Source organism: Carlito syrichta, unplaced genomic scaffold (assembly GCF_000164805.1).
Source record: "Carlito syrichta isolate Samal-C Ts95f unplaced genomic scaffold, Tarsius_syrichta-2.0.1 Scaffold314091, whole genome shotgun sequence".
Taxonomy (NCBI): Eukaryota; Metazoa; Chordata; class Mammalia; order Primates; family Tarsiidae; genus Carlito; species Carlito syrichta.
The window spans coordinates 240,584-264,440 of record NW_007258187.1 but is presented as its reverse complement, the minus strand read 5'-3'; the positions used below and the strand labels follow the sequence as shown (position 1 = coordinate 264,440).

General features: G+C 47.4%; 1 protein-coding gene across 1 annotated transcript; it reads right to left on the bottom strand.

Moving 5' to 3' along the window:
- Positions 1 to 5,088: 5,088 nt before the first annotated feature.
- On the bottom strand, positions 5,089 to 14,193 carry HAUS5 (HAUS augmin like complex subunit 5). The gene is made up of 19 exons (XM_008070992.2): positions 14,039 to 14,193; positions 13,353 to 13,415; positions 13,244 to 13,276; positions 13,101 to 13,125; positions 12,127 to 12,232; positions 11,888 to 12,047; positions 10,765 to 10,834; positions 10,592 to 10,674; positions 10,065 to 10,122; positions 9,796 to 9,920; positions 9,530 to 9,593; positions 9,301 to 9,431; positions 8,916 to 9,078; positions 8,642 to 8,722; positions 8,396 to 8,541; positions 8,043 to 8,154; positions 7,840 to 7,972; positions 5,429 to 5,561; positions 5,089 to 5,271 (listed from the first exon to the last, which is right to left on the bottom strand). Exons 1-19 carry the CDS (start codon positions 14,134 to 14,136, stop codon positions 5,208 to 5,210), a joined length of 1,848 nt encoding a protein of 615 aa, XP_008069183.1. The 5' UTR covers positions 14,137 to 14,193; the 3' UTR covers positions 5,089 to 5,207.
- Between the last annotated feature and the right edge of the window lie 9,664 nt (positions 14,194 to 23,857).

Sequence of the window (23,857 nt, the reverse complement as noted above, 5' to 3'; positions counted from 1 at the left end):
AAAATACTGTATTTTGTTTGCTCCCGTGCTAGACATGTAAAGAGATAATTGGAATTTTAAAAAATTATTAACTAAAGTTCATACTTTATTCAGATTTCCTAGTGTCTCTCTCATTTATCTTCTCTATTCCAGCATCTCATCCAGGATATCACATTACATTTAGTTGTCCTATCTCTTTGGGCTTGTGTTGCCTGTGACAGTTTCTCATGCTTTACTTGTTTTTGATGACCTTGACAACTCTGAGTAGTACTGGTTAGGTATTTTGTCGAATGTTCCTCATTTGGGATTTGTCTATGTTTTTATCATTAGACTGGGGTTATGAGTATTTTTTTTTTTTTTTTTGAAAAACTACAGAAGTGAGGTTCTCATATATGGAGGGTACATACTGTCAACATAACTTACACCGTCAGAATCACCTAGCTGAGATAGTGTTTGTCAGGCTTCTCCACTATAAAGTTACTCTTTAAAAAACAAAACAAAAAACCTTTTACATGCTCTTTAGAAGGAAGTCACCATGTGCAATCTACACTTAAGGAGTGGGGGGTTATGCTCTATTTCCTTGAGAGTGGAGTATCTACATAAACTATTTGGAATTCTTTTTTTTTTTTTTTTTTTTTTTTGAGTGGGAGTCTCACTCTGTCGCCCAGACTGGAGTGCAGTGTCCGCTCCCGGCCACCGCAGCCTCGACCTGCTGGGCTCCGGCGATCCTTCCACTTCAGCCTTGCAAGTACCGGAACTACAGGCGTGTGCTACCACGCCCGGCTGATTTTTTGATTTATTGCAGAGATGAGGTCTCGCTGCCCAGGTGGGTCTCGAACCCACGGGCTCAGGCAATCCGCTCACCTCAGCCTCCCAAAGGCGTGGGATTACAGGCTGAGCCACCGAGCCCGGCTTATTTGGAATTCTTTTGTGTAGATTTATCTGTTGCTCCCCATCTACTTATTCTATCATTTGTCCAAACGGACTCATGGATATTTATTTTATATTTTGGGTTATAATTCAATACTAATTGTTATCTAAATGGTTTCAGCTTTAAAAATCTTGTCTTTTTAACATAAATGTCTCTTCTTCCTTCCCTCCTTCCTCCTTTGCTTTCTTCACCCTCCCCTCCTTCCCCCTATGTCTTTTGCCTTCTCTTTGTCCTATAGGATGTCCCACATTTTTGATTTAACTAATTACATATGCTAATTTTATTTCGCTTGTTTCTCACTGCCCCTCCCCCCTTCCAATATACTTGTAATGAGAGCTAAGTCTTTATTAGATTTAGGCTTAATTTTTTTTTTTGGAAAAACTAAACTCTGGTGTCTAGACTGGAGTGCAGTGCCACGATTACGGCTCACCACAGCTTTGACCTTCTGGTCTTGGGTGCGCCTTCTGCCTCAGCCTCTCAAGTGGTTGGCACTACAGGTATGCACCTCAAGCCTGGCTAATTTTTAAAAAGTTTTTTGTAGAGACGAGTTCTCACTATGTTGCCCAGGCTGGTCTCAAGCTCCTGGCCTCAAGCAATTCTCCCGCCTTGGCTTTCCAAAGTGCTGGGATTACAGGCATGAGCCACCATGCCTGGCCCTCCTTTGATGTCAGTATTGATTGGTGGTACCATCCTGTTCCATTTTTAAGAAGCCCAAACAACTTTTCACATAAGAGTTTTAGCAGCCCTAGATCATCATTACCTGTATCCATTACTTAATAGATGGCAAGTAGGTTTTTTTTTTAAATTCTGTCATTCTCTTTGAAGTTATTAGTTGTGATTCTTCCATAAATAAACTCCTTGTCAGAATTTTGTTACCTGTTCACATAGGAAAGATAAAGAATACCCTTGATGCTTTCTATATTTTATGAAAAAAAATTTTAAATAATGAGTTGGTTCCTAGTACCCTTCAAAGGTGACTTCAGAGGTATGTGCATATCAGAGGTATGTGTATATCAATATGAACTTACGCACTGAAACATATTTGATGTGCTTCAAACCACTGCAACTTTTTGCTGCTCATAAAGTCCCATCTTTGGCTAGTGAGAGCCTCTTCAGATTGGCTCGTGAGTCTCTGTGACTTGACCACAGTAGTCTTGCAGGATTTCCTTGCTTTCTGGCACAAGATATCCCATACGGCCGGGCTCGGTGGCTCTGCCTGTAATCCCAGCACTCTGGAAGGGCAAGGCGAGTGGATTACCTGAGTCTGTGGGTTCAAGAGTAGCCTGGGCAACTTGGCGAGACCTTGTCTCTACAATAAATCAAAAATTAGCTGGCATGGTAATGTGTACCTGTAGTTCCGGCTACTTGGAAGGCTGAGGTGGAAGGATCGCTGAAGCCCAGCAGGTCGACGCTGGGGTGGTCATGAGTGTGCCACTGCATTCCAGCCTGGGTGACAGAGTGAGACTCCAACTCAAAAAAAAAAGGCCGGGCTCGATGGCTCAGCCTGTAATCCCAGTGCTTTGGGAGGCCGAGGTGAGTGGATTGCCTGAGCCCGTGGGTTCGAGATCCGCCTGGGCAACTTGGTGAGACCTCGTCTCTACAATAAATCAAAAACTAGCTGGGCGTGGTAGCATGTGCCTATAGTTTCAGCTACTTGGAAGGCTGAGGTGGAAGGCTCTCCAGAGCCCAACAGGTCAAGGCTGCAGTGGCCAGGAGCGGCCACTGCACTCTAGTCTGGGTGAGAGTGAGACTCCAACTCAAAAAAAGATACGCGATACACACAGGTTCATCCGTTTTGTTTTGAATTTTTAGGAGTTTGCTTTTTTCTCATTTAAAAAAATATGAAAAATTAGATGTTTCCACAGTCACAACTAAGAAATAACGTACATTCAGTTTTGTCTAGCTTCTATCCCTGCCTCTTCTCCCACACTTGAAAGTTGCACACATCATCCTTAATACTTCAACATATATCATCTAAGAATATTCTCCCACCTAACCATAATACACACTATCTCACCAAAGGAATTTAACAGATACAACAATATTCTCTAATTCACAAATTTCCCCAGTTGTCCTCCAAACATACTTTTTTTTTTTTTTTTTTTTTTTTTTTTTTTTTGAGTTGAGGTCTCACTCTGTTGCTCAGGCTGGAGTGCAGTGGTATGAACACAGCTCACTGCAGCCTCAAACTCCTAGGCTCAAGTGATCCTTCCACTCAGCCTTCCAAGTAGCTGGGACCACAGGCGAACACCCTGCCTGGCTAATTTTTTTGTAGAGACTAGGTCTCACTATGTTGCCTAGGCTGGTCTCAAACTGCTGGACTCAAGCAATCCTCCAATCTAAGTCTCCCAAAGTGCTGGGATTACAGGCATGAACCACTGTGCCTGGCCTCCAACCATATTTTCAAACTTTAAAATAAAAAAATTGGATTCAATCAAGATCTAGCATTACATTTGGTTGTTGTATTTTTTTTAATCTAAAGCAGTCTACACCCTGCCCCCAATGACCTTCTGAAGAATGTGGACCAGTTATTTTTTATAAGGTCCCACCTGTTTTCCTTTGTAAAGCTGTCAAGTCTACTTTGTAAACTTACTGCAATACCAGTAAAGCTACTATCTGTGCTTGTTTTACTTCTGGAATCAGGCAAGTTTAGTATAATGTTCACTTCATTTGGGAGGAAAAATTAGCAACAAGAGACAAGGAAACCTTGAAAAATAATAAGGGCAACAAACCATTTTAGATATGGCAATGTATATATTTGGCTGAGCATGATGGCTCATGCCTGTAATCCCGGCACTTGGAAAGCCAAGGCAAGATTAGAGGTCAGGGGTTCGAGACCAGCCTGGGCAACACAGTGAGACCCCATCTCTACAAAAAATGAAAAAATAAGCCAAGTGTGGTGGTGCACACCTGCAGTCACAGCTACTTGGGAGGCAGAGACAGGAGTATTGCTTGAGTCCAAGAGGTTAAGACTACAGTGAGCAAAAACTGTATCACTGCACACCAGCTGGGATGACCAAGCAAGACTTTGTCTCAATAAAAAAACGCCAAACAAACAAAAACCCTGTAGGAATGGCACACGAAGAGTTAGATACACAAGAGATCTGAAGAGAACCCAGATCAAACATGGAAATTTAGTGAATGAAAAGGTGGCATCTCAAACCAGTGGTTAAAGTTTTGTAAGTTGAAAAATAAGGCACACAGTTGGAATGTACAGGCCTTAAGACTACAGCTAGGTGAGTTCTGACACATCTCTGCACTTCTGTTACCCCCACTGCTCTCAAGATAATACTTTTCCCATCACCCTAGCATTTCCTCAGCTCCTCGTTCGTTGACCCGCCATCTACCCCTTCCTCAGAGGCAGCTGCTGCTCTGACTGGGAATTAAATTAAATTAATTTATTTGAAAGCCAGGCTTTATTGAGAGGACAGAAAAGCTCCCACAGTGGGAGGGGACCCAAAAGCGTTGCCTGACTAGGACTTTTAATAAGTGCTTTTGGGATATATGTGAAATACCACAAAACTGGACCTATTTGCTAGGATAAATTCCAAATTGGCCAGACTTAAATGTAAAAAACGAAACTGTATAAAAACTGGAAGACAATCTCATTTTTAGCCCCCTGCCCCCCAACTACACTGGCCTCCTTGCTGGCTCTCACACCAGGGCCTCTGCGTGTGCTGCAGCCTCCACCTGCAAGCTCTTCCTCAGAAATTTCCTCAGGAACGTAGTGAGGCTCGGGCTCACTATATTTACGGAGTGTGACCTTTGCAGGGGAGCTGTGTACTTCAATCGTACTTCCTACGCCCTACAGTTTCTCTGTGCAGTTACCTTCCCGCATACTGCGTGTTTTACTTGTCTTGTCAATTGTCTGTCTCCCTGCTCTAAAATGTCAACACCACGAAGGCAGAGACTTCTGTCCAGTTTTTTCAATGCTGAATCCCCAGTGCCTGGAGGAGGTGCCCAATTACTTTTCGCTGAAGATGAAAGTGATACCTGGGATACTCAGGGGTACCTGGGGTAGGGTCCAGGGCATGCCATTCTCTCAGCTTTGGCAGGATGAAGAGACAGGAGGCAAGGGAATTGAGGGGAGCAATAGAACAGCACATGACGGGGACTGCAGGCAAAGGTGGGAACAATGGCCTGATAAATCCTGGCGATGCTGTCCTTCGAATGTTGTCCTGGGGGAGTTGCGGTATTGGGGTCAACAGATGTGAAGTTCGTGATTTCTGCTTGCACCCCCTCTTCATGTGTATAGCTTTTGCAGGGTCCCCTGGGCCTGATTCCAGCGCAGCCGCCACTAGGGCAGGGACAGACCCTGGCAGAGGTCTTTGGACAGGGCAGCTTGTCCTGGCTGCTCCCACCTGGGGAAGGGCATGGCGTTAGAAGGGAAGTCTGGCCTTCCAGACCCTCACTGCATCCCCCAACACCATGGCCTGCTCCTTCTCACCAGCCCCCTAGCCCGAGTCCTGACTTCTTCGCCCAGCCCAGTTCCCCACCACCGTCACATCCCCCTCTCACCAGTCCCTCACAACACCCTGCAGCTCCGGGATTCGCTCCAGCGCCTGTTTCAGCAGGTTCTCCATCCTCTTCAGAGCACGCCCCAGACTTTCCTTCTGCTCCTTTTCCTGGGATGCCTGGATCTGCAGCAGCTCTATAGGTTAGAAACCCGGAGGCAGCCTTGAGTCCTCTGGCTTACTGGTGCCTTGCAGCCAGTGGGTCACCAAGGCTCCAGTCACCTGGTCTTGACCTCAGCCTCTCTCCCAAACCTGTCCCTCCTCCCAGGTGCTCATCTCGACCTCACCAGCCCCCAGGCCTCATTCTGGATGTCTTCTTCCCTCCTCCTGACAGTCCATCAACCTCCATGGCCCATCCACTCAGCTTCCCTCCTAGATGCCAGGCCTCAGTCTCCCACTCTGTTCTACTCTCCATGTGGCAGCCAGAATGATCTTCCTGAAGCCCAAGGCTGATCCTCTCCCTTCCCTATTTAGAACCCTCCAAGGCTCCCCAGTGCCCCCAAGGCAGAGTCCAAGCTCCTGATATTTGAGAGTTTGCATTATGTGGCATCTGCTCACTACTCCTGGACAAAACCTGACCTATTCCAGGGCCCACATGAGATACCATTTTTCTTTCCTCCTGGAAGCCCTTCCCAGCATTCCTTGTCCCACGGCTTCCTCCTCAGCATGTTCCAGCCCTTCACTCGAGAAGTGTTTCCCCCTGGGACAGTCTAGTCCTAGTCCCTCTCCATGTGCCCAGAACAGGGCCTGGCTCAGCAAGTGCAGAAGATCAGGTCTGAATCCTGACTCTACGCAATCCTTGCCCTGTGACTTCAATCAAGACACTTGTTCTTCGGCTACGTCTACTGTCAGGTGGAATTATCTTGAACCGCAGGCTAGTGAGGCAGGGGGCAAATTGGAGAACTTTGGGGATGGGACCCACAGGGCTTGCTGACAAGGCTAGGAAGTTGGGAGGAATTAAGGATGACTCCTGGGTTTCTGGCTGCAGCACCTAAAGGATGTGGGTGGGGTAATTCCTACTGAGGGAGGAAATCAAGAAAACGAAGAACAAAATTGCTTTTTGGAGTAGAGAGAACCAACAGTTTCATTATAGATATATTCAAGATGCCCATGAGGCCAGGTGTGGTGGCTCAAGACTAATTCCAGCACTTTGGGGGGCTGAGGCAAGAGCATTGCCTGAGCCCACGGATTTGAGACCAACCTGGGCAACATGGTGAGACCTCGTCTCTACAATAAATAAATAAATAGCCAGGCGTGGCAGTGCGCACCTGTAGTTCCGGCTACTTGGAAGGTTGAGGCAGAAGGATTGCCGGAGTGGCCATGTGTGTGCCACTGCACTCCAGCCTGGGTTACAGAATGAGATTCTGACTAAAAAAAAAAAGATGCCCATGAGGTGGAGACACTGTGCCTTGTCTTGGCCTGTTCTGGTCATCCCTGCATGCTGCTCCCTACCCTTGTGGAGAGGTGGAAGGCAGGGAGCCCACACTGCAAGGCTGAAGATAGTCTCTTTCCTTTGCTGATGGCACCCCCAATTAATCTCTTATCAATCCACCTCTTCCATCTGAGTATCCTTTGATTTTTTCTCTTTGCTTCTACTATGAAGTGCTTCTGCCATGGGGAAACCTCTGGGGCTAGAAAGCTCTCTCCTCACTTCCCAACAAGCTATCTGGGTTGGCCCCTGCAGACACCCAGTGAGTGTTTGCTGAGTGAATCCAGGAATGAACAACTTCTCTACATTTTAGTTTCCTCATTTGTTAACGGGGGTGGAAGTTGAGGAGGGTCTTAAAAATCCCTTCCCTCATGGTAAGAACTCAAAGTGATTTAGTGTATAGGTAGGCAAGTATGGTCACACTGGAGACACAGGGTGCTTACTGTATACAAGGCACTTTTTAGTGTCCTGTTTGGGTCACCTGCCTGAATCTCCCCAGCAACTCTGTAAGATACTATTACTGTGCTTATTCCACTGAGGGGGAAACCGAGACACAGGAAGATCCATACCTAGAAGGAGAAGGGTTGAGAAGGGAATCCAGGTAGTTTAACTCCATAGCACAGCTTTTAACTACTGAAGTATATACTATTTGATGGTGTGAAAGAGTACTTGGCGATCCAATGGGCAGTGGAGCTTAGCAGCTAGAAGCACAGACCCGCGTTAGACCACTTGGATTCAAATCCCGCCTTGCCCTTTGGGCAACCTACTAAGCCCTCTGCATCTCAGTTCCCTGCTCTGTAAAACAGAGAGAATAGGAGCACTTACCTCATGAGGCTGCTGTGCAGATTAACAAGGGCATATGTTTAAAGCATTTAGCACCCAGTAGGCATTGCGTGAGCAATGGGTGTGGCTGGTTAGCTCTTCTGGAGGCTGACAGTATGGGGGATGGGCAGGGGTGCTGGAGACAGGAAACAAGGCAGGCTTACCCTGGGTGGATGGTCCCGGTGGCAGGCTGGTCTTCATGTGGAGCAGATCTAAACACCGGAGACTCTGCCGGTCTTGAAGGGACAGAAGGTCCTGGCGAAGAGAGGCAGCAGCCGGGAGGAGCAGCTCTGGTGCCTGGACGAAGGGGGATGCACAGTCACCTTGGGCAGGGGTGGGGAGGCAAGTTGTAGAGACAAGCACTCACCTTCCCTGGGAGCAACCCCAGTGTGTGGCTCAGTGCTATGAGGCTGGAGCCCCTTGGGGATGCAGGGTGCAGCTGGTGGATGGATGGTAGGACCATGGGCAGGGGCTTTGACCTGGAGGGCAAGGGGAAGTCCAAGTTGGGTGGGGTACTGAGAGCAGGGCTTGGGTCCTAGAGGCTCTGGGCCCAGAAACTTGGAGGTGGGTTGGAGGACTATGTTGCCAGACCAAGGCTGGTGACCTGAGGGTAAGGTCTGGCAGCCTGGGAACACTGGGGGTCTGGGGCTCATTTTGGAGGGGGTGTAGGGCGTGTCAGTCATTCATTGCAGGGGATATGGGAGATGACTCCAGTCTCACTCTCCAGGGCTGTGCCGCAGCAGAGTGTCCAGCAGAATATGGGGCAGATGCCGGACTTCCTCCTTCAGGCAGTGAAGCAGCTCCTGGATCTGTGGTGCCACGGCCTCAGATGTCGGGACCACCTTTTGTTGAACCAGAGCCAGCACCTGTGGGGAAGGAGAGGGATAGGCGGGGCAGCCTGAGTCCATCTAGCCCCAGCCCAGCAGATCCAGCCCTGCCCAGACCCCATCCCAACTCCCATCTCACCTCCCCAGGGCTCCGGCATAGGCGGGTCTTGCTGGCTGAGTTTCCCTTGATGAGCAGGCGGACCTGTTCCTGTGTTTCCTCCTGAGGAACCAGGAGACCACCAAGACTAGCTCCTTCCCACCTCCCAACCTCAGTTCAGCCCTTTGCACAGGTCCTGGTCCTGCTTCTTGGGGTCTCACCCTGCCCCCCCCAAGGAGACCTAGTTCTTGATGGCAAGGTTCGAAGCCTCCACTTTGGCCCTCCACCAGACTTCTCCCCAGGCCCAGCCTCTCACCACCAACAGGCGCCAGTGCAGGATCCGCTGCTGTTTGGCCTGTAGCTCCCTCAGTAGGAGCTGCCGATGCCCAGCTGCATCCTCCAGTTCCTGGCTCTGGGCACGCAGGGCCTTAAGCTCCGCCCACAGGCCAGAGATCCGAAGCCCCAGTATCAACACCTGCCTGGGGGACAAGCAGAAAAGAGCAAAGGAGAGGAGGGTGACTGAGACTCACACTTGGAGAGGGAGATGATATTTGCAGGGATGCACAAGGGATCACAAACCAGGGAGAAAAACTGAGGAAAGAGAGGAAGAGATGAAAGCCACAGGAGTAGAAAAAGTCAACTATCCCGAGACACCTGGGAGAGAAATGGCCAAGAAGCCTCTGGCAAGAGAGCCCTCTCACCTCTTATTGGATCCCAGGGCACGTTTCTCCACTTCCTCCACTAAGCCCTGGAGGTGCTGTGTCAGAGCTTGATGCTCCTTCAGGAGGGCACCCCGCTGGGTGACCAGTGCACCTACAGTCTGCCAGCCCTCCTGGAGTGGGGTACAAAGTCAGGGTAAGCATGGTCCATGGGGCTGAGGCGACTGAGTGGGTCTTGGGAAATGAGGAGGGCAGAGTTTTGGGGGGTCACCTGGATGAGATGTACCATGGATGGCAGGGTCTGGCCAGAGTCTGACTGCTCCGGTGCCTGGCGCCTAGCGTGGGAGCAAAGTTGCTGAGCAAGCTGCCCTGTGTCTTTGCCTTGGTACTTGAGTGTAGCCACTATCAGCCCACCCACAACATTGGGCACTGGGTTTCAGTTTGTCCCCCATCAGCAAGTGGCTGTGCCTAGTCTTGACCTTGTCCCAGCTTTCACAGCCTGCCCCACCCTAACTGTAGGAACAATCCATGCCACACCTGGATATCTCCATATCTCCAAGCCCATCCCCACTACACAGGGATCGAATCTCTGCCTCCCGCTCTGCAGCCAGATGCTCCAAGGCAGCCAAGATGTGGCCTGGGGGATGGTTTGTCAGCAGTGTCTGGAAGGGAGAGGGGTGAAGTCAGGTGGGGGGGGGGGGCAGGGTTGCAAGCTGGGATCCCATGGGAATGAGTTGGATCAAGAGTTAGGTTCTGGCACCCTGAGTTTTGATCATGGGGCTGAAGGGTATGACAGTTCCTCTCACCTCCACGGAGCTAAGCCATTGCTGATAAGAAGTTCCAAAATGGTCATCATGAGGGGTTCTATGGGGTTGGGTAAGGGAACAGAGAATGTTACAAGACACGTCAATTATTCCCACCACCCTATAAGGTAGGTAGGGGCTGTCATTGTTCCTATGCCTGCTAGATGTGAGTTCTCCAATTACACCAACTTGCTGGTCTTGGGGCCTCTACAGGTGTTTACCTAGGATAGTCTCTCCATCCTTTACCCTAGCTAAGGCTTCCCCCCAGAGAACAACCCCCCCCCCCGCCCCACCTTCTTAGCTGGATGCTCAGAGCCTCTCAGACTTCTCCATCCCCAATAGGCCCTAACCACCTAGTTGTCACTATCTGTGATGGGTCTGTCTCCTTTTCTTCTCAGCCTAGAAGCCCTATCAAGGCAGGCCCGGGGTTGACATGGCCCAGAAGCTTAGTGTCTGAGGAACTGATAAACAAGTGACCACTCCTAAAGCCCAGGTTCTCTGTGGGGTCTCTGGGGGCTGGGGCCACTCACGGGAGTCTGCCCCTCTTGGCCTGGGGAATCAGGAGGTTCTGCAGGAACTGGGCCCGGAGGGTGCAGGCTGCTCGGACATCACACTAGGGAGAAGAGGATAGGGCACGAGGGGTTCCCAGGCATCTGCCTAACCCTAGACTCTCCACCCCTTCTCCTACGGCCAGGACTCTTACCAGGATCACGGGCTCCAGGCCCAGGGCTGCTGATGTCAGGGGTCCAAAGGTCACATCCACTTTGGCCTTCCTGGAGGGAGAAGTGCAGTGGGGGGTCAGGAGGATGGGGGTCCCTGGAGGGAGGGAACTGGGAGAACAGAAGTCTATGCTGCATCCCCTTTCACTGTCAGCAAGGTCGGTCACAGGAACAGCTGTGCCTGGATCCCAGGGACCACCTCCATTCCCAGCTGGACCACTATATTAGCCTCCCTGCTTTCACCCCCTGTGGTCTGTTTTCCACTTAGTAGTCAATGATCCTATTAAAACTAAGGGAGACCATGTCTCTGCTCAAAACTCTCCAAAACATGCCTTCCCATCACATGCAGATTAATGACAGTGGTTAACAGACACTCTTCTAAGCACTTCACATAATTTAACTCACCTAATTATCATACCTACCTTATTAAGTTGCTTTTTATATTATCCCTAGTCCACAGATCTTAGAAACTGAGGCACAAGGTCACACAGTTGTAAGTGGCCACGCCAGGGCATGAACCCAGTATCCCAGTATCTGTGGTGCTCTGTCCACCTCTCCAACTTCACCCCCCCAGGTTCTCCCTCTTGCTTGGGAAGTCTGTGCTGACCTGGCCTCCTGGTGATTCTTCCCTCATGCCAAGCCCAGGGCCTCTGCTCTTGCTATTCCCTCTCCACTGAAATTCCTCTCCTAACTCAAATGTTTCCTCCTCAGAGAACTTCCCTGACCACCCTAGCTAAAGTAGTATCCCTCTTTCTATCATTGTCACCTTTTCTCCCTAGCACTCATCTCTACCTGAAATTATATGGTTTGTTTGTTTCCTAGTTTATGTCTTCTCTGCATTAGAGTGTAAGTTCCAGGAGGGCAGGGTCCTGTCCTTTGTTTACTGTTATTTCCCCAGAGCTGGTGTTCTAGATATACAGTTGGCACCATTCCAGGCACTAAAAATACAGGTGACTGAGATGACAAAACTCCCGGCCTCAAGGATCTTACAACCTAAGGGTGGGAGTTCGGAATTCTGGAACCCCAGAAAGGATCAGGGGAGATCACTGGGGTCCAAGGAGATTATCTGGCCACCCAGCCTGGTGAGGTCTGGTCCCTGAAGCTCACCTCTCTATCTCCTGCAGGTGCCTAAGCTGATTCTGCAGCCACTGCGTGGAACCTTGAAGTTCACGGTGCTGTCTTCGCATGGCCCTAGCTTGACCCTGGAGGAGGAGAGCTCGACGCTGGGTGTCTCGCATGCTCTGCAGTGCCTGCTCCATGGCCACATCTGTGGAAGAACAGGGGTGGCCATCAGCACCTTCCCCACCCTACATTCTGCTACCATTCTTCCCGGCCCCACAGGTCACCCTGAGCCTCAGTCTCTCGCTCCATCAGCTCCAGGCTCTGATCTAGCTCTTGGATCTCTGCCCGCAGGCGGGTCACAGTGGCTTCCAGCTCCAACTTCCGACGGACCTGGTAGGATCAGGTACAGGGTCAGATGAACAGTCTGATCAGGGCTCAGCCTGACCTGATTGCCTTTTAAAGGGCACTAGGCTCCTTACCTGCCCAGAGACTAGCAGAGGGCTTTTTCTTTTCTTTTCTTTTTTTAAAATAATGTTTAGTTTTATTTTCAACATGGGGACACAATCAAACTTTGAAGTTTTGGTTCCTGTTTTAGGTAGATCCAGTTTAACTGGCATTTCTTTTCCCTTGGCATTTAATTCTTGGATAACAAAATTCTTTCTATCAGTTGTGCCAAAATGGATAACACATTTGAATGTATGCTACTATGTTACAGTGACCACAGTGGTAAGTTACTAGAAGTTAAGCATTTGCTCAGATCTTCCAGGCCTAAGAAATAGTGGTGTTTCTTTTCTCTGTTTTCTTTTTGGTTTATCTTGGATATGCGCAGAGGGTTTTTTCTAAGCAGTTTCTGTGTCTGACACAGAAGCACTAAGGTACTATATTGGTCTTCACCTACCTCTTGGAATTGCCTCACTCACCCTTCCAGTCTGTTTTCTGTCTGCGCTGGTGATACCCACATCTTTGTCCCAGTCCCAGTCTGTTCCCTGAGTTCCATATCTAGTCTCACTTGCCTCAGCATCTCTCCTAAACCTGTCCCCTCCCCCATATCTCCACAACAGCTTTGATGTCCCATATCCACGGCCCCTCTACTCCTAGCTCAAGTCTCTCTTCCCCTGGACTGTAAGATCTGTGAGTGTAGGGATCACTGTTTTATGACAGTGTTCCCAGTATCACTCAGCCCCAGGGTGGGCTTAGAGCAGAAGATCTGCAAGTCCTTTACTGGATGCAAGAGAATCTTGTAGCAGACGCATCTTACCTCTGGACTGTCTTGGTGGCCATACCTGAGGAAAGGAGGCCAGAGTGAGGGGATGATTGGGGCAGAAAGTGAAAGGCTGTGGGTGGGGATAGGGCTAGATGGGACTGGGGAAGACAGAACAAATAACTTTGAGAAACAGTTACCAGAGTAAGTTTCCCCGGATCTTCCTGACAGTCCTAGAGTGGAGAGAGAGAAGGAAGAGGGGTTACTGGGACTGGTCTGTGCCCCCTCCCCTGTCCCAGTGCAACTTACCTCTGACTATGCACATGTTGCAAGATGTAGGTCCAGATATCAGCACCCTGGCCCAGACAAAGCCTGTGGAGAGAATGTGTAAGGGTATACTTGGGGCACCACATAGGGTGGAGGATCCCCATTCTGGTGATGGTGGTAGGGAGTCTTCACTAGAGAGTTCTCACCTCTGGAGGAGGGAAGGCCCATACTTTTGGCAGTAAGATATTCCCTCTTGGGGAGTTCTTAGTTACTGAGAGGGTGGTCTTCTCACTAAATATGGGGGTATTCTCATTCTCTGGTAGTGTGCTCCCTTTCTCTAGCCGCTTCAGGGTGGGGGTAGAAGTGGGATGTTCGGCCAGGAGGTGCTCTCTTGTGACCAAATGTGGGTCATCACTTCTCCAGATCCAGGGGAGTGGTCAAGCTAACTCCCAAGTGTCCTCGGGTATAGGTGGAGGTGGTGAGCCACCGCAAAGATCCTATTTCCACATGGGTGCCAGGGATCTCACTCTGGGTGGCTTCACAGGGTGGGGGGTCACCATCAGGACGTCCTCTTCCTGAACACAGGGCTCCCCAGGGCGGGGAGCCCTCAGTCACCCGGGTCATTCTCGATGGGGAACGGGAGGTCCAGTCCCCAAGGAAGGGTGGGGTTCTCACTCCCAGAGACTATCTCCAGGTGAGAGAGTCCTCACTCCCGGAGAGAACCTCACCTGCGCAGCGTGAATTCCGAGGCCCTGGCCGCTACGGGCACCCCCATCTCTTCCGCCGCCCAGCAACCCAGTCGCCGCGCCTCCTGCCCTAGTTCCATGACTGCAGCACCGCGGCGGGAGCCGCCTCCCGCACTTCTTCGAGGGTGGCGCCCTCCTCTGACGTCACCGGCGCGCCGGCAGTGACATCACCGGTTGCCAGGCAGACGGCCGGACCCGCCGCGGCACAGTCTCCGGGCGGTCCTGCTGGGCCTTGCAGCTCTCTCTTCCGGGTTGGGTCTCATGAGTGGAGAGCGAGGACGTGGAGAGGCGGTGGCGCCTGCTGGTTGTCCCGCTCGCCACCCGCTGTCCCGGAGGAGGCAAAAAGTCCTTAATGCCTCCCTTTCTCTTGTTAACAAAACGGGACTTTCATCCTAGGAGGACGAGAACCAGGCGAGGAGATGTCGTACTTACTGCTCTTTGATGACGGAAAGAGGGTATCCCATGTCAGGGGTAGGGTACCGGGCAGGTAGCACGACCCTAATGTCTCCCTGGCATCCGTTCTTTCAGGTCTTCATTCTTGCTTACCGTTCCACTACCGCTCCCGGCTCTTCTTTCTTTTACACACTTTAGGAACTGGTATACTTTTGTTACTTTTTTAGTTTGTTACCGGCATGTTAGTGAGCTTGGCGCAAGCATAAAACAATTTTCTTCTGAGAAACTGTTTTTAACCTACTGGTTGTTTACGTGGATGATGTGGCTGTATATTAATATGTTTAATGGCTGAGTGTGGTGGCTCATGCCTGTAATCCCAGTACTTTGGAAAGCCAAGGCAGGAGGATTAGCCCAAGAGTTCAAGACCAGCCTGGGCAGGATAGCAAGACCCATCTCAAATTTAAAGAAAAAAAAGCTTAATGGGCAGATTATGGTCATGGTGAACGCTTGTCATTTTTGGGTGGCGTAGCATTTGATCCCTATCCCTATGTCTAAGAGGCCTTTACCTCCCAAGATAAAGCTCTCCTCACACTCTCAAAGAAGCTGGAAATTATATGTTCTCCCTAGTTGCCAGTACTCCAGCACTGCCTATCTGTTCTAACCTAATTTTTCCTACATCTGATTTATTCTTATCTTTTTTATAATTGCACATATTTTATTAAAATATTGTTAGACATCTCCTAAATTCCCCAAAACATGATTGCAGACCAGAAAACACTAAAGACTGAGTAATAAAGACTGATAAAAAAAAAAGTCATGGCCACTTCCACTTCTGGCTAAAATGGAGCAATAGGGACTAGATTAAGTCGAAACAATTTAGAAATGGAACAAAATGTATGAGACAATAGGCTTGAAGATGTTAGATATCAAGCAATGAAAGACAATCATCCCTGAAAGAAGGAAAACAAGATGAGTCCTAAGATTACCCTATCTTACTGCCTGGAAAGAGTTTCAAGGCCCTAGTGCAAGGAGGGGGAACCCAGCTGGAGCCCACAGTCTCTCCAAGTTGAAACAGTGGAGCTAAGGAGTGCAGAGAAACCAAGGCAGCTAGAGTTCACAGGGCAGGATCCTGGAGAGGAGAGAATAGAATATGCAGAAAACTCCAGAGATTTGCAAAGGGTCCTACTCAAGTAATCATTGATAAATACTGATAAATATATGTGGGTGAGGAAACTACCTGAGGGTGGAAAATGAGCCATCTGAAAGTGTTGGAGGGACCAATCTTAAGAGACCAAAGAAAGCAGATGGTCCCACCAGCCAAACTGGAAAATCTCTGACTTCAGTGGGCATTGGGTAAAGAGTCTTGCCTCAATAACAAGGAAAGTTCAGCCTTAGACTAATCAGAGGATGCTGACTAAAAAAACTTAAAAGCAAGACTCAAAAGGATCAACCTATTAATTAGCTGCATTACAAAGTTCAATAATATTTATAGAAATACCAAAAAAAAAAAAAAAAAATTCAGAGCCCAACAATGTAAAATTAGCAATATATGGCATCAATAAAAAATTATAAGACATGTAAAGAGGCAGGAAAATATGGCTCATAATAATGAGAAAAATCAGTAAATTAAAACTGATCCCACTTAGGAAGCGAAGATATTAAAATAGCTATTATATCATCAACAAGGATACCTGCATAATCAACGTTTGTATCCCTAACCCTGAATTGTACCCCATATCTTTATAATAACAAAGTAAAAAGATTTTTAAAAATAAAATAAATAAAACTAACTAAAAAAAGTAAAAAATAAAATAACTACTATAATTTTCTTCATATGAACAAAAAGCTAGAGGAAATATTGAACATATTGAGACGAGATATAAAACAGATACAAGTTGAACTTGTGAAGATAAAAACTCTGAGATGAAAAGTACACTGGATGAAAATAACAGTAGATTAGCTATTATAGAAGAAAAGATTAGTAAACTTGAAGATAGTAATAAAATCTACACAAACTGAAACATTGAGAGAAAAAAATTGAAAAAAGAAATATACCAAATATTTCTGTGGGACAATTTCAAGCTGCCTAATATACATGCAGTTGGAATCTCTAAAGGAGGACAATACAGGAAAATATTTGAAGAAACATTGACTGAAAATATTCCAAATATGATAAAAGCTAAAAACCCACAGGTCCAAGTATCCCAGTGAACCCCGAGCACAAGAAACCTGAAGAAGGCCGGGCATGGTGGCTCACGCCTATAATCCCAGCACTTTGGGAGGCGGAGGTGAGAGGATTACCTGAGCTCAGGGGTTCAAGACCAGCCTGGGCAACTTGGTGAGACCTTGTCTCTACAATAAATCAAAAAATTGGCCAGGTGTGGTGGCATTTGCCTGTAGTTCCAACTACTTGGAAAGCTGAGGCGGAAGGATCTCCTAAGCCCAGCAGGTTGAGGCTATGATGGCCGTGAGTGTGTCACTGCCCTCCAGCTTGGGTGACAAAGTGAGACTCCGACTAAAAAATTAAAAATAAAAAGAAACCTGAAGAAAATTACCCCAAGGTACATCATGACCAAATTTTTCTCAAAACTAATAATCGTAAGAAAATCATAAAAGCAACAAGAGGATAAAAATACACTTTACAGCAGCGAGACCTCATCTCTACAATAAATCAAAAAATCAGCCGGGCATGGTAGCGCATGCCTGTAATTCCGGCTACTGGGAAGGCTGAGGTGGAAGGATCGCTGGAGCCCAGCAGGTCGAGGCTGCGGTGGCCGGGAGCGGCCACTGCACTCCAGTCTGGGCGACAGAGTGAGACTCCAACTCAAAAAAAAAAAAAAAAAATACACTTTACAATAGGGGAACAAAGCTAAGGATGAAAGCAGATTTTTTTTTTTTTTGGTGTCAATAATTATCATACTTGTTTTTATGAACCTTTATAAAATGTATGTATAGCTTCCATTTATTTCAATGTCTAATATTATAAGTATTTTGAGTCGTTATTTAAAAGTTTGATAAGCCAGGCTCGGTGGCTCAGCCTGTAATCCCACACCTTTGGGAGGCTGAGGTGAGTGGATTGCCTGAGCCCATGGGTTCGAGACCCGCCTGGGCAGGCGAAACCTCGTCTCTACAATAAATAAAAAAATTAGCTGGGCATGGTAGCGCGCGCCTGTAATTCTGGCTACTCGGAAGGCTGAGGCGGAAGGATCGCCGGAGCCCAGCAGGTCGAGGCTGCAGTGGCCAGGAGTGGCCACTGCACTCCATTCTGGGCAACAGAGTGAGACTCCAACTCAAAAAATAAAAAAATAAAAAATAAAAGTTTGATAATGTTTGTGTGACCAGAAATATGCTATAAGAACTTAACTTTTGTTTGTATAACTAGCCCATGGTAAAATTGGTTGCCTTATATGTTGTTTCACTTAAAGTTCCATTTTCCAAGAACCTTCTGACATTAAGTGAAGACTTATTGTAATTCTACGTATGCCACCCCATTCTTTGTGCCATTATTGTCATGTATTTTATATTCATGTAAATTATGAATTTCACAATACAGGGTGACACATTTTGTCTTAAACAATCAACTTTCAAATAGATTAAGAGAAGAAAAAAGTAGTCTTTTATATGTATCCAAATGTGTGCTTTTCTTTTTTTTTTTTTGATAAAGCAGGATTTATCAAGAGGATAGAAAAACTCCCAAAGTAGGCAGGGATCTGAGGGGGTTGCTCGTGATCTTAATTCCTTTCTATAGGTTAAAGCTTCTGTTTGGTGTTGCTCTCCTTAGCCAGAAAGATTTTCTTTAATATTTCTTGTAGTACAAATCTGTTAGTGACACATTCTTTTAGCTTTGGTTTATTTAAAAATGTCTGCATTGATGGTTTTATTGTCCTTCAGCATTTTAAAGATGTCATTTCATTGTCTTCTGGCCTCCAACTTTTTTTTCTAATGAGAAGTAAGCTGTATCTGTGTTGTTGTTCTCCTGTGTGGACTATGCTTTTTTTTTTTTTTCCCTCTAGGTGGTGTAAAGATTTTTTTTTTAATCTTTCGTTTTTATCTATTTAATTTTTATTTTTCTAGGTGTGATTTTCTTTGTATGTATCTGTTTAGAATTTGCTGAAATTTTTGGATCTCTAAATTGATGCTTCTAACCATTATTTCTTTAAATATATTTTTTTACTCCATATTCTGTTTCCTCTTCTTCTGAGACTCTAATTACACATGTGTTAGACCCTTTGATATTGTCACATAAGTTACTGAGGTTTTTATTGTTTTAAATCTTTTTTTCTCTCTGCTCCTCAGATTTGATTATTTCGATTAATCTCTCTTTGAATTTATTTACCCTCTTTTCTGTATTTCTAATATTCTGTTAAAAATTTTTTTAGGCTTTATTTCTAGATCTAGAATTTCCATTGGTTCTTTTTTTATAGAGTCCATTTCTTTGCAATATTTCCCATTTATTTAATCATTGTGAAAACTTTTCCTTTAAGTTGTCAAATATATCTATAGTAGCCACTGCAAAGTCCTTGTCTACTAATTCCAACATTTAGTCTTAAGGTTGGTTTCTATTGATGGTTTTTTCTCTTAGCTTCAGATCATGGTCTTCTGTTTATTTGTATGTGTGCCTCTTATCAATTTATTGCCTCTTAATTCCAAACGCACCCTTCAGTATCTGCTCTGTGGAAATGGACCGGAATCTTTAAGCATTTCCTCTATATAGTGAGTATGATGTTAAGCTTGATTAGTAGAGGGAGTGGGAGGCACATTGCAGAAGGAAGGATGCTTCTCTTCCTGGCTGTGGTATGCTGAATTATTTTTACTTGCTCCTGCTGCAGAGTCCATAAGTGCATGCATGAGAACATCCAGTGGTGTACTGCCTCAGATGTGTGCCCAGAGCATGCAGTCCCTTGGTACTCGCAGTCCCATCCCATGCCCAGTGACCACCATACTGCAGCCTTCATGATGTGGATGATAGCAAGCACTAGGCATTACTGAGAGAGGTGCCCCCATACAAATCTCAGTTTACCCACACCCCAGAGAACTGATTCCTGCCAATCCTTCTGATGCAGACACCAATGTTTTTCAGATCCCATGCTGGCAGTAGTGCTCTGACTGTGCCTTGGTTTGTCTGTATCCAAGAGAATTGTTTCCTAAGATCCTCCAGATATGGACACGACATACTTCAGGCTGCCCTACTCTATCAGAAAATAAGCTTCCAGAACCCTGACTCCCGCTGTGTACCCATCTGCCAGCCTCGAAAGCAGAGTTTTCACTGGAAACAAGGCAGATAAGAAAACAGTGGAGCAACATCTTTAAAGTTAGTCCAGCAAAAATATCTTTCAAAAACAAAAGAAAAATAAAGACATTTTCAGATATACAAAAGCTGAAATAATTAATCATCAACAGATATGCATTACAAAGAATATGTTAAAGCCCTTTAAGTAGGAGGCAAATGCTATCAGATGGAGATTTGGATCTATGCAAAAGAATGAAGAGTGTTAGAGGTGATGGATTGTGTGGAACCTGTGTGAAGCCTTATATATTAAGTGTGATGAATTATGTGAAATGTAATGAAACTATAACCTCATATATTAAGTATGCTGAAACTATGTGCTGTGACCTCTCCCCTAATATTTAGTAATTCTTGGAAACTCTGGAAAGAACGCTCTACTTGAAAGTCAAGTGGCTATGTTAGATAAGTTAACCAGCTTTTTCTGCTTCTGTAACCTCCGCTGGCAGTGTGTGAGTGTTGTGCGATAAGCCCCTTTCAAATTCTGGCCTGCTTTTCTCTGTTTGAATTGTGGCGGGCAAGCCCCTCTTCTGGCGGGCTTTGTATTGTTCAAATTTGAATTATAATGGCTTTGTGGATTAGGTGGGCTTTTGCCTATTTAAGAAAGGCCCCTGCTACAGTGTGGGGCCCTTGCCTAGAGACCTGTGAGTCTGGTGGGTGGCCCTGGCCAGTTGAACCTGCCTAATAAACAGAGCTCTCTCTTGGTAAATTGTGTGTTGGTGCCGTGAATCAAACGCTTGGACCCCACATCATTTGGTGCGCTGGCCGGGAAGCAAGTGCTTGACATGGTCCTTTACGCCGACTGGCCTTGTGAGCCTGTAGACTCATGACACTTGTTAGCACTGGAGCAGCTGGCTGTTGGATGGGCCTGGAACGGACTCTCAGGTGACCGACTACTGGGTGGGCTCAGAGTTTGCCATCCCTGGCAGACTCACAATGCTTCTGGAGTCCTCAGAGAGGTAAGCCAGGTTCCTGTTCTGTATGTGTGCATGTCTGTTTGGACTTCCAGGAAAGCTGGACGCAGTGTTACTTCCTGAGTCCATGGTCCTGGTGAGACGTCACCAGGGTCCCCTGTTTTGGGTCTGTCTTTGGGCAATCAGGCTGGTCCTTGTCTTTGTCTTGTTGTGCTTTGTGTTCATAACTGTCGAGTCTTCTATTGCTCTTCTTGTTGTTGATGTCATGGGACATTCAGGTTCGCAGCCAAACACCTCCCTAGAACTGGTCTTGCATCATTTTAAATATTTCCAAAATGCTGCACAGCAAACAGGAGACCAGGTATTTAGGGATAAGGTAAGTACTCTCTGTTCTTCTGAATGGCCAAATCTTGCAAGCAGTAATTGGCCATCAGAAGGAACTTTTAACCCCTCAGCAATAGAGAGAGTTCAACGGATCATCTACTGACACCACCCGGACCAGATCCCATACATCACTGCTTGGTACTACCTCATCCTACGGCAGCTGTCATGGATGAGGAAGGCTGAATCTAACCCTCTTCATGTTTTAGCCTTACAGGAAACTACTAAAGCTAAGCCTCCAGTCCTCCCACCTCTGCCGGAGTATGACGAAACTCCACCACCATATCCTGCGGCAGGACAGGGACAGGGAGAATGAGAAATCTTTAGTCCAGCACATATTAGGAGTGGTTCCTCTACCCCACTCTCCCTCTGCCTCCCGTGGAGGGCCCAACAGTCCCCCACCAGCCAACAAGTCCTGACTCAACCTCTGGGACCTCGGGGGAAACCTTGGTCATCCTCCCTCTGTGGCAAGCCATGGGGGTGAATGTGGAGGGGACGAGAGCCCAAACTTTCATGGTCTATGTCCCTTTTTCTACCAGTGATTTGTACAATTGGAAGCAACAAAATCCACCATTCGCTGAAAGACCCCAAAGCCTTATTTCTCTCTTAGAAACTATTTTTTATACACACCAGCCCACATGGGATGACTGCCAGCAGTTTCTCCAGGTCCTCTTCACCACGGAAGAGAGGGAGCGAATTCAGCAGGAGGCAAGAAAGCTAATCCTGGGACCTGACGGCCAACCAACTGAGCATGCACATCTGGAGCGTATCTTCCCCTCGACAGGCGAGACTGGGACCCCAACACTGATCACAGTAGGGAGTGTCTCACCACCTACTACCAACTCTAATGGGGGGTCTCCGGGTTGCTGCAAGGCGCCCTACAAATCTGTCAAAGGTAAGCGAGGTTACTCAGGGACCACAGGAATCTCCCACCACTTTTCTGGAGCGCCTCATGGAGGCTTATCAGACATATACTCTGATAGACCCAGAAGCCCCAGAAAATATGAGGGCATTGGTCATAGCCTTTGTCTCCCAGTTGGGCCCTGATATCAGAAAGAAGCTGCAGAAAATTGAAGGGTTTGAAGGAAAAAGTTTGTCAGAATTAACCGAGGTAGCCCAAAAGGTTTATAATAACAGAGATTCTTCGGAGGATAGACAGGCAAAGAAACTAGCTAAAGTAATGGTTGCAGCTTTGGAAAGGACTTGGCCAACACAGCGAACAGGGGACTGCGGAGGAAAGGGTGAAAGAAGTTCGGTGCCAGTAATGACTCCACACCTGGCCAGGACCAAGAGATTTATTAAAGCGGCTGTTACAGAGGGGATCTGTAATGGAAAAAAAGAAAAAGAGAGAGAGAAAGAGAGAGTAAGAGAGAGAGGAAGTGGGAGAGAGGTGGGGAGAGAGCTGCAGAGAGGGAGAGAGCGACAGAGAGAGAGAGAAAGAGACTGAGAGAGAGAGTTGCAGGGAGAGGGCTGTATTTACTAGCCTGACAGGGGCCAGAAGGGGCCGTGCTATGTTCCTATTGGGGGAGTGGCATGGGAGCAGGGTGGGGCCAACACCGTGTTATAGTCCTATTGGACGCATAACAAAACTGGCTATGGGTTGGAGGCTTGCAGGTTTGAACTTTGCACAGGAAGGTTTGAAATTCGCACGTGGGGAATTGTGCTCACAGAAGCTGGGACCTAGGGCCTTTGTTGTCTGGTGTGACGGTGCCATGTTGGGAGCCGCCCCTCTGGTAGCTTCCTGCACCCTTCAAAGGGTACAGGAAGAAAAATCCCCTTAGGCAAGGACCAGTGCACCTTTTGCAAGCAAAGGGAACATTGGAAAAAGGACTGCCCAGACAGGCCAAAAAAATGCCCCCCTACCTCGGAGCCACAGCAACCAACTCCAGTGCTCCAGTTAGGATCTGACTGATGGGACCGGGGCCCTAATAATACCCCCCCGGAGCCCAGGACCAAGCTTATGGTAGGGGGTAACCAATTCCAATTCTTGGTGGACACGAGGGCAGAGCATTCAGTTCTCAACAAATTGAATGGTCCTCTCCAAAATAAGTGTACTCTAGTACAAGGGGCAACTGGGACTCAACTATACCTCTGGACCACTGAAAGAACTGTGACTCTAGGAAAAGGAAAAGTAACTCACTTATTCCTGGTAATACCTGACTGCCCATACCCACTCTTGGGGTGAGACCTTCTGCATAAACTCAAAGCAAATATAGGGTTTCAGGAAACTACGGCGACAGTGGATTTAAAAGAACCAACCAAGATCCTTGAAACAGTGCCTCTCTGAGACAAGTATCTGTTGGCAGAAGGTAAGCCACCTCCGTCACCTAAGCCAGACTCAGAACTCCTAACCCAGCTATGGTACGAGCTCCCCGGTGTCTGGGCTGAAACTAACCCACCGGGACTGGCAAATCACCGCCCCCCAGTGGTGGTGTAACTAAAAAGTCAGGCATGCCCCATCCAGGCTCGTCAGTTTCCTGTATCCCAAGAAGCACAAAAAGGCATAGCTAGGCATATCCGCTGCCTCCGGGAGGCCAGTATTCTGGTGCCCTGTCAATCACCTTGGAACACGCCGTTGCTCCCAGTAAGAAAAGCTGGTACGAGGGACTGTCGTCCAGTGCAGGACCTCCGGGAAGTCAACAAGCGAGTAGAGGACATCCACCCAACAGACCCAAATCTGTACACTCTCTTAACTGAACTTCCTCCTGAGTGACAGGTCTACACTGTTTTAGATCTCAAAGATGCCTTTTTCAGCATCCTGTTGGCCAAACAGAGCCAACTTCTGTTCATCTTTGAATGGACAGACCCGGAGATGGGACAACATGGCCA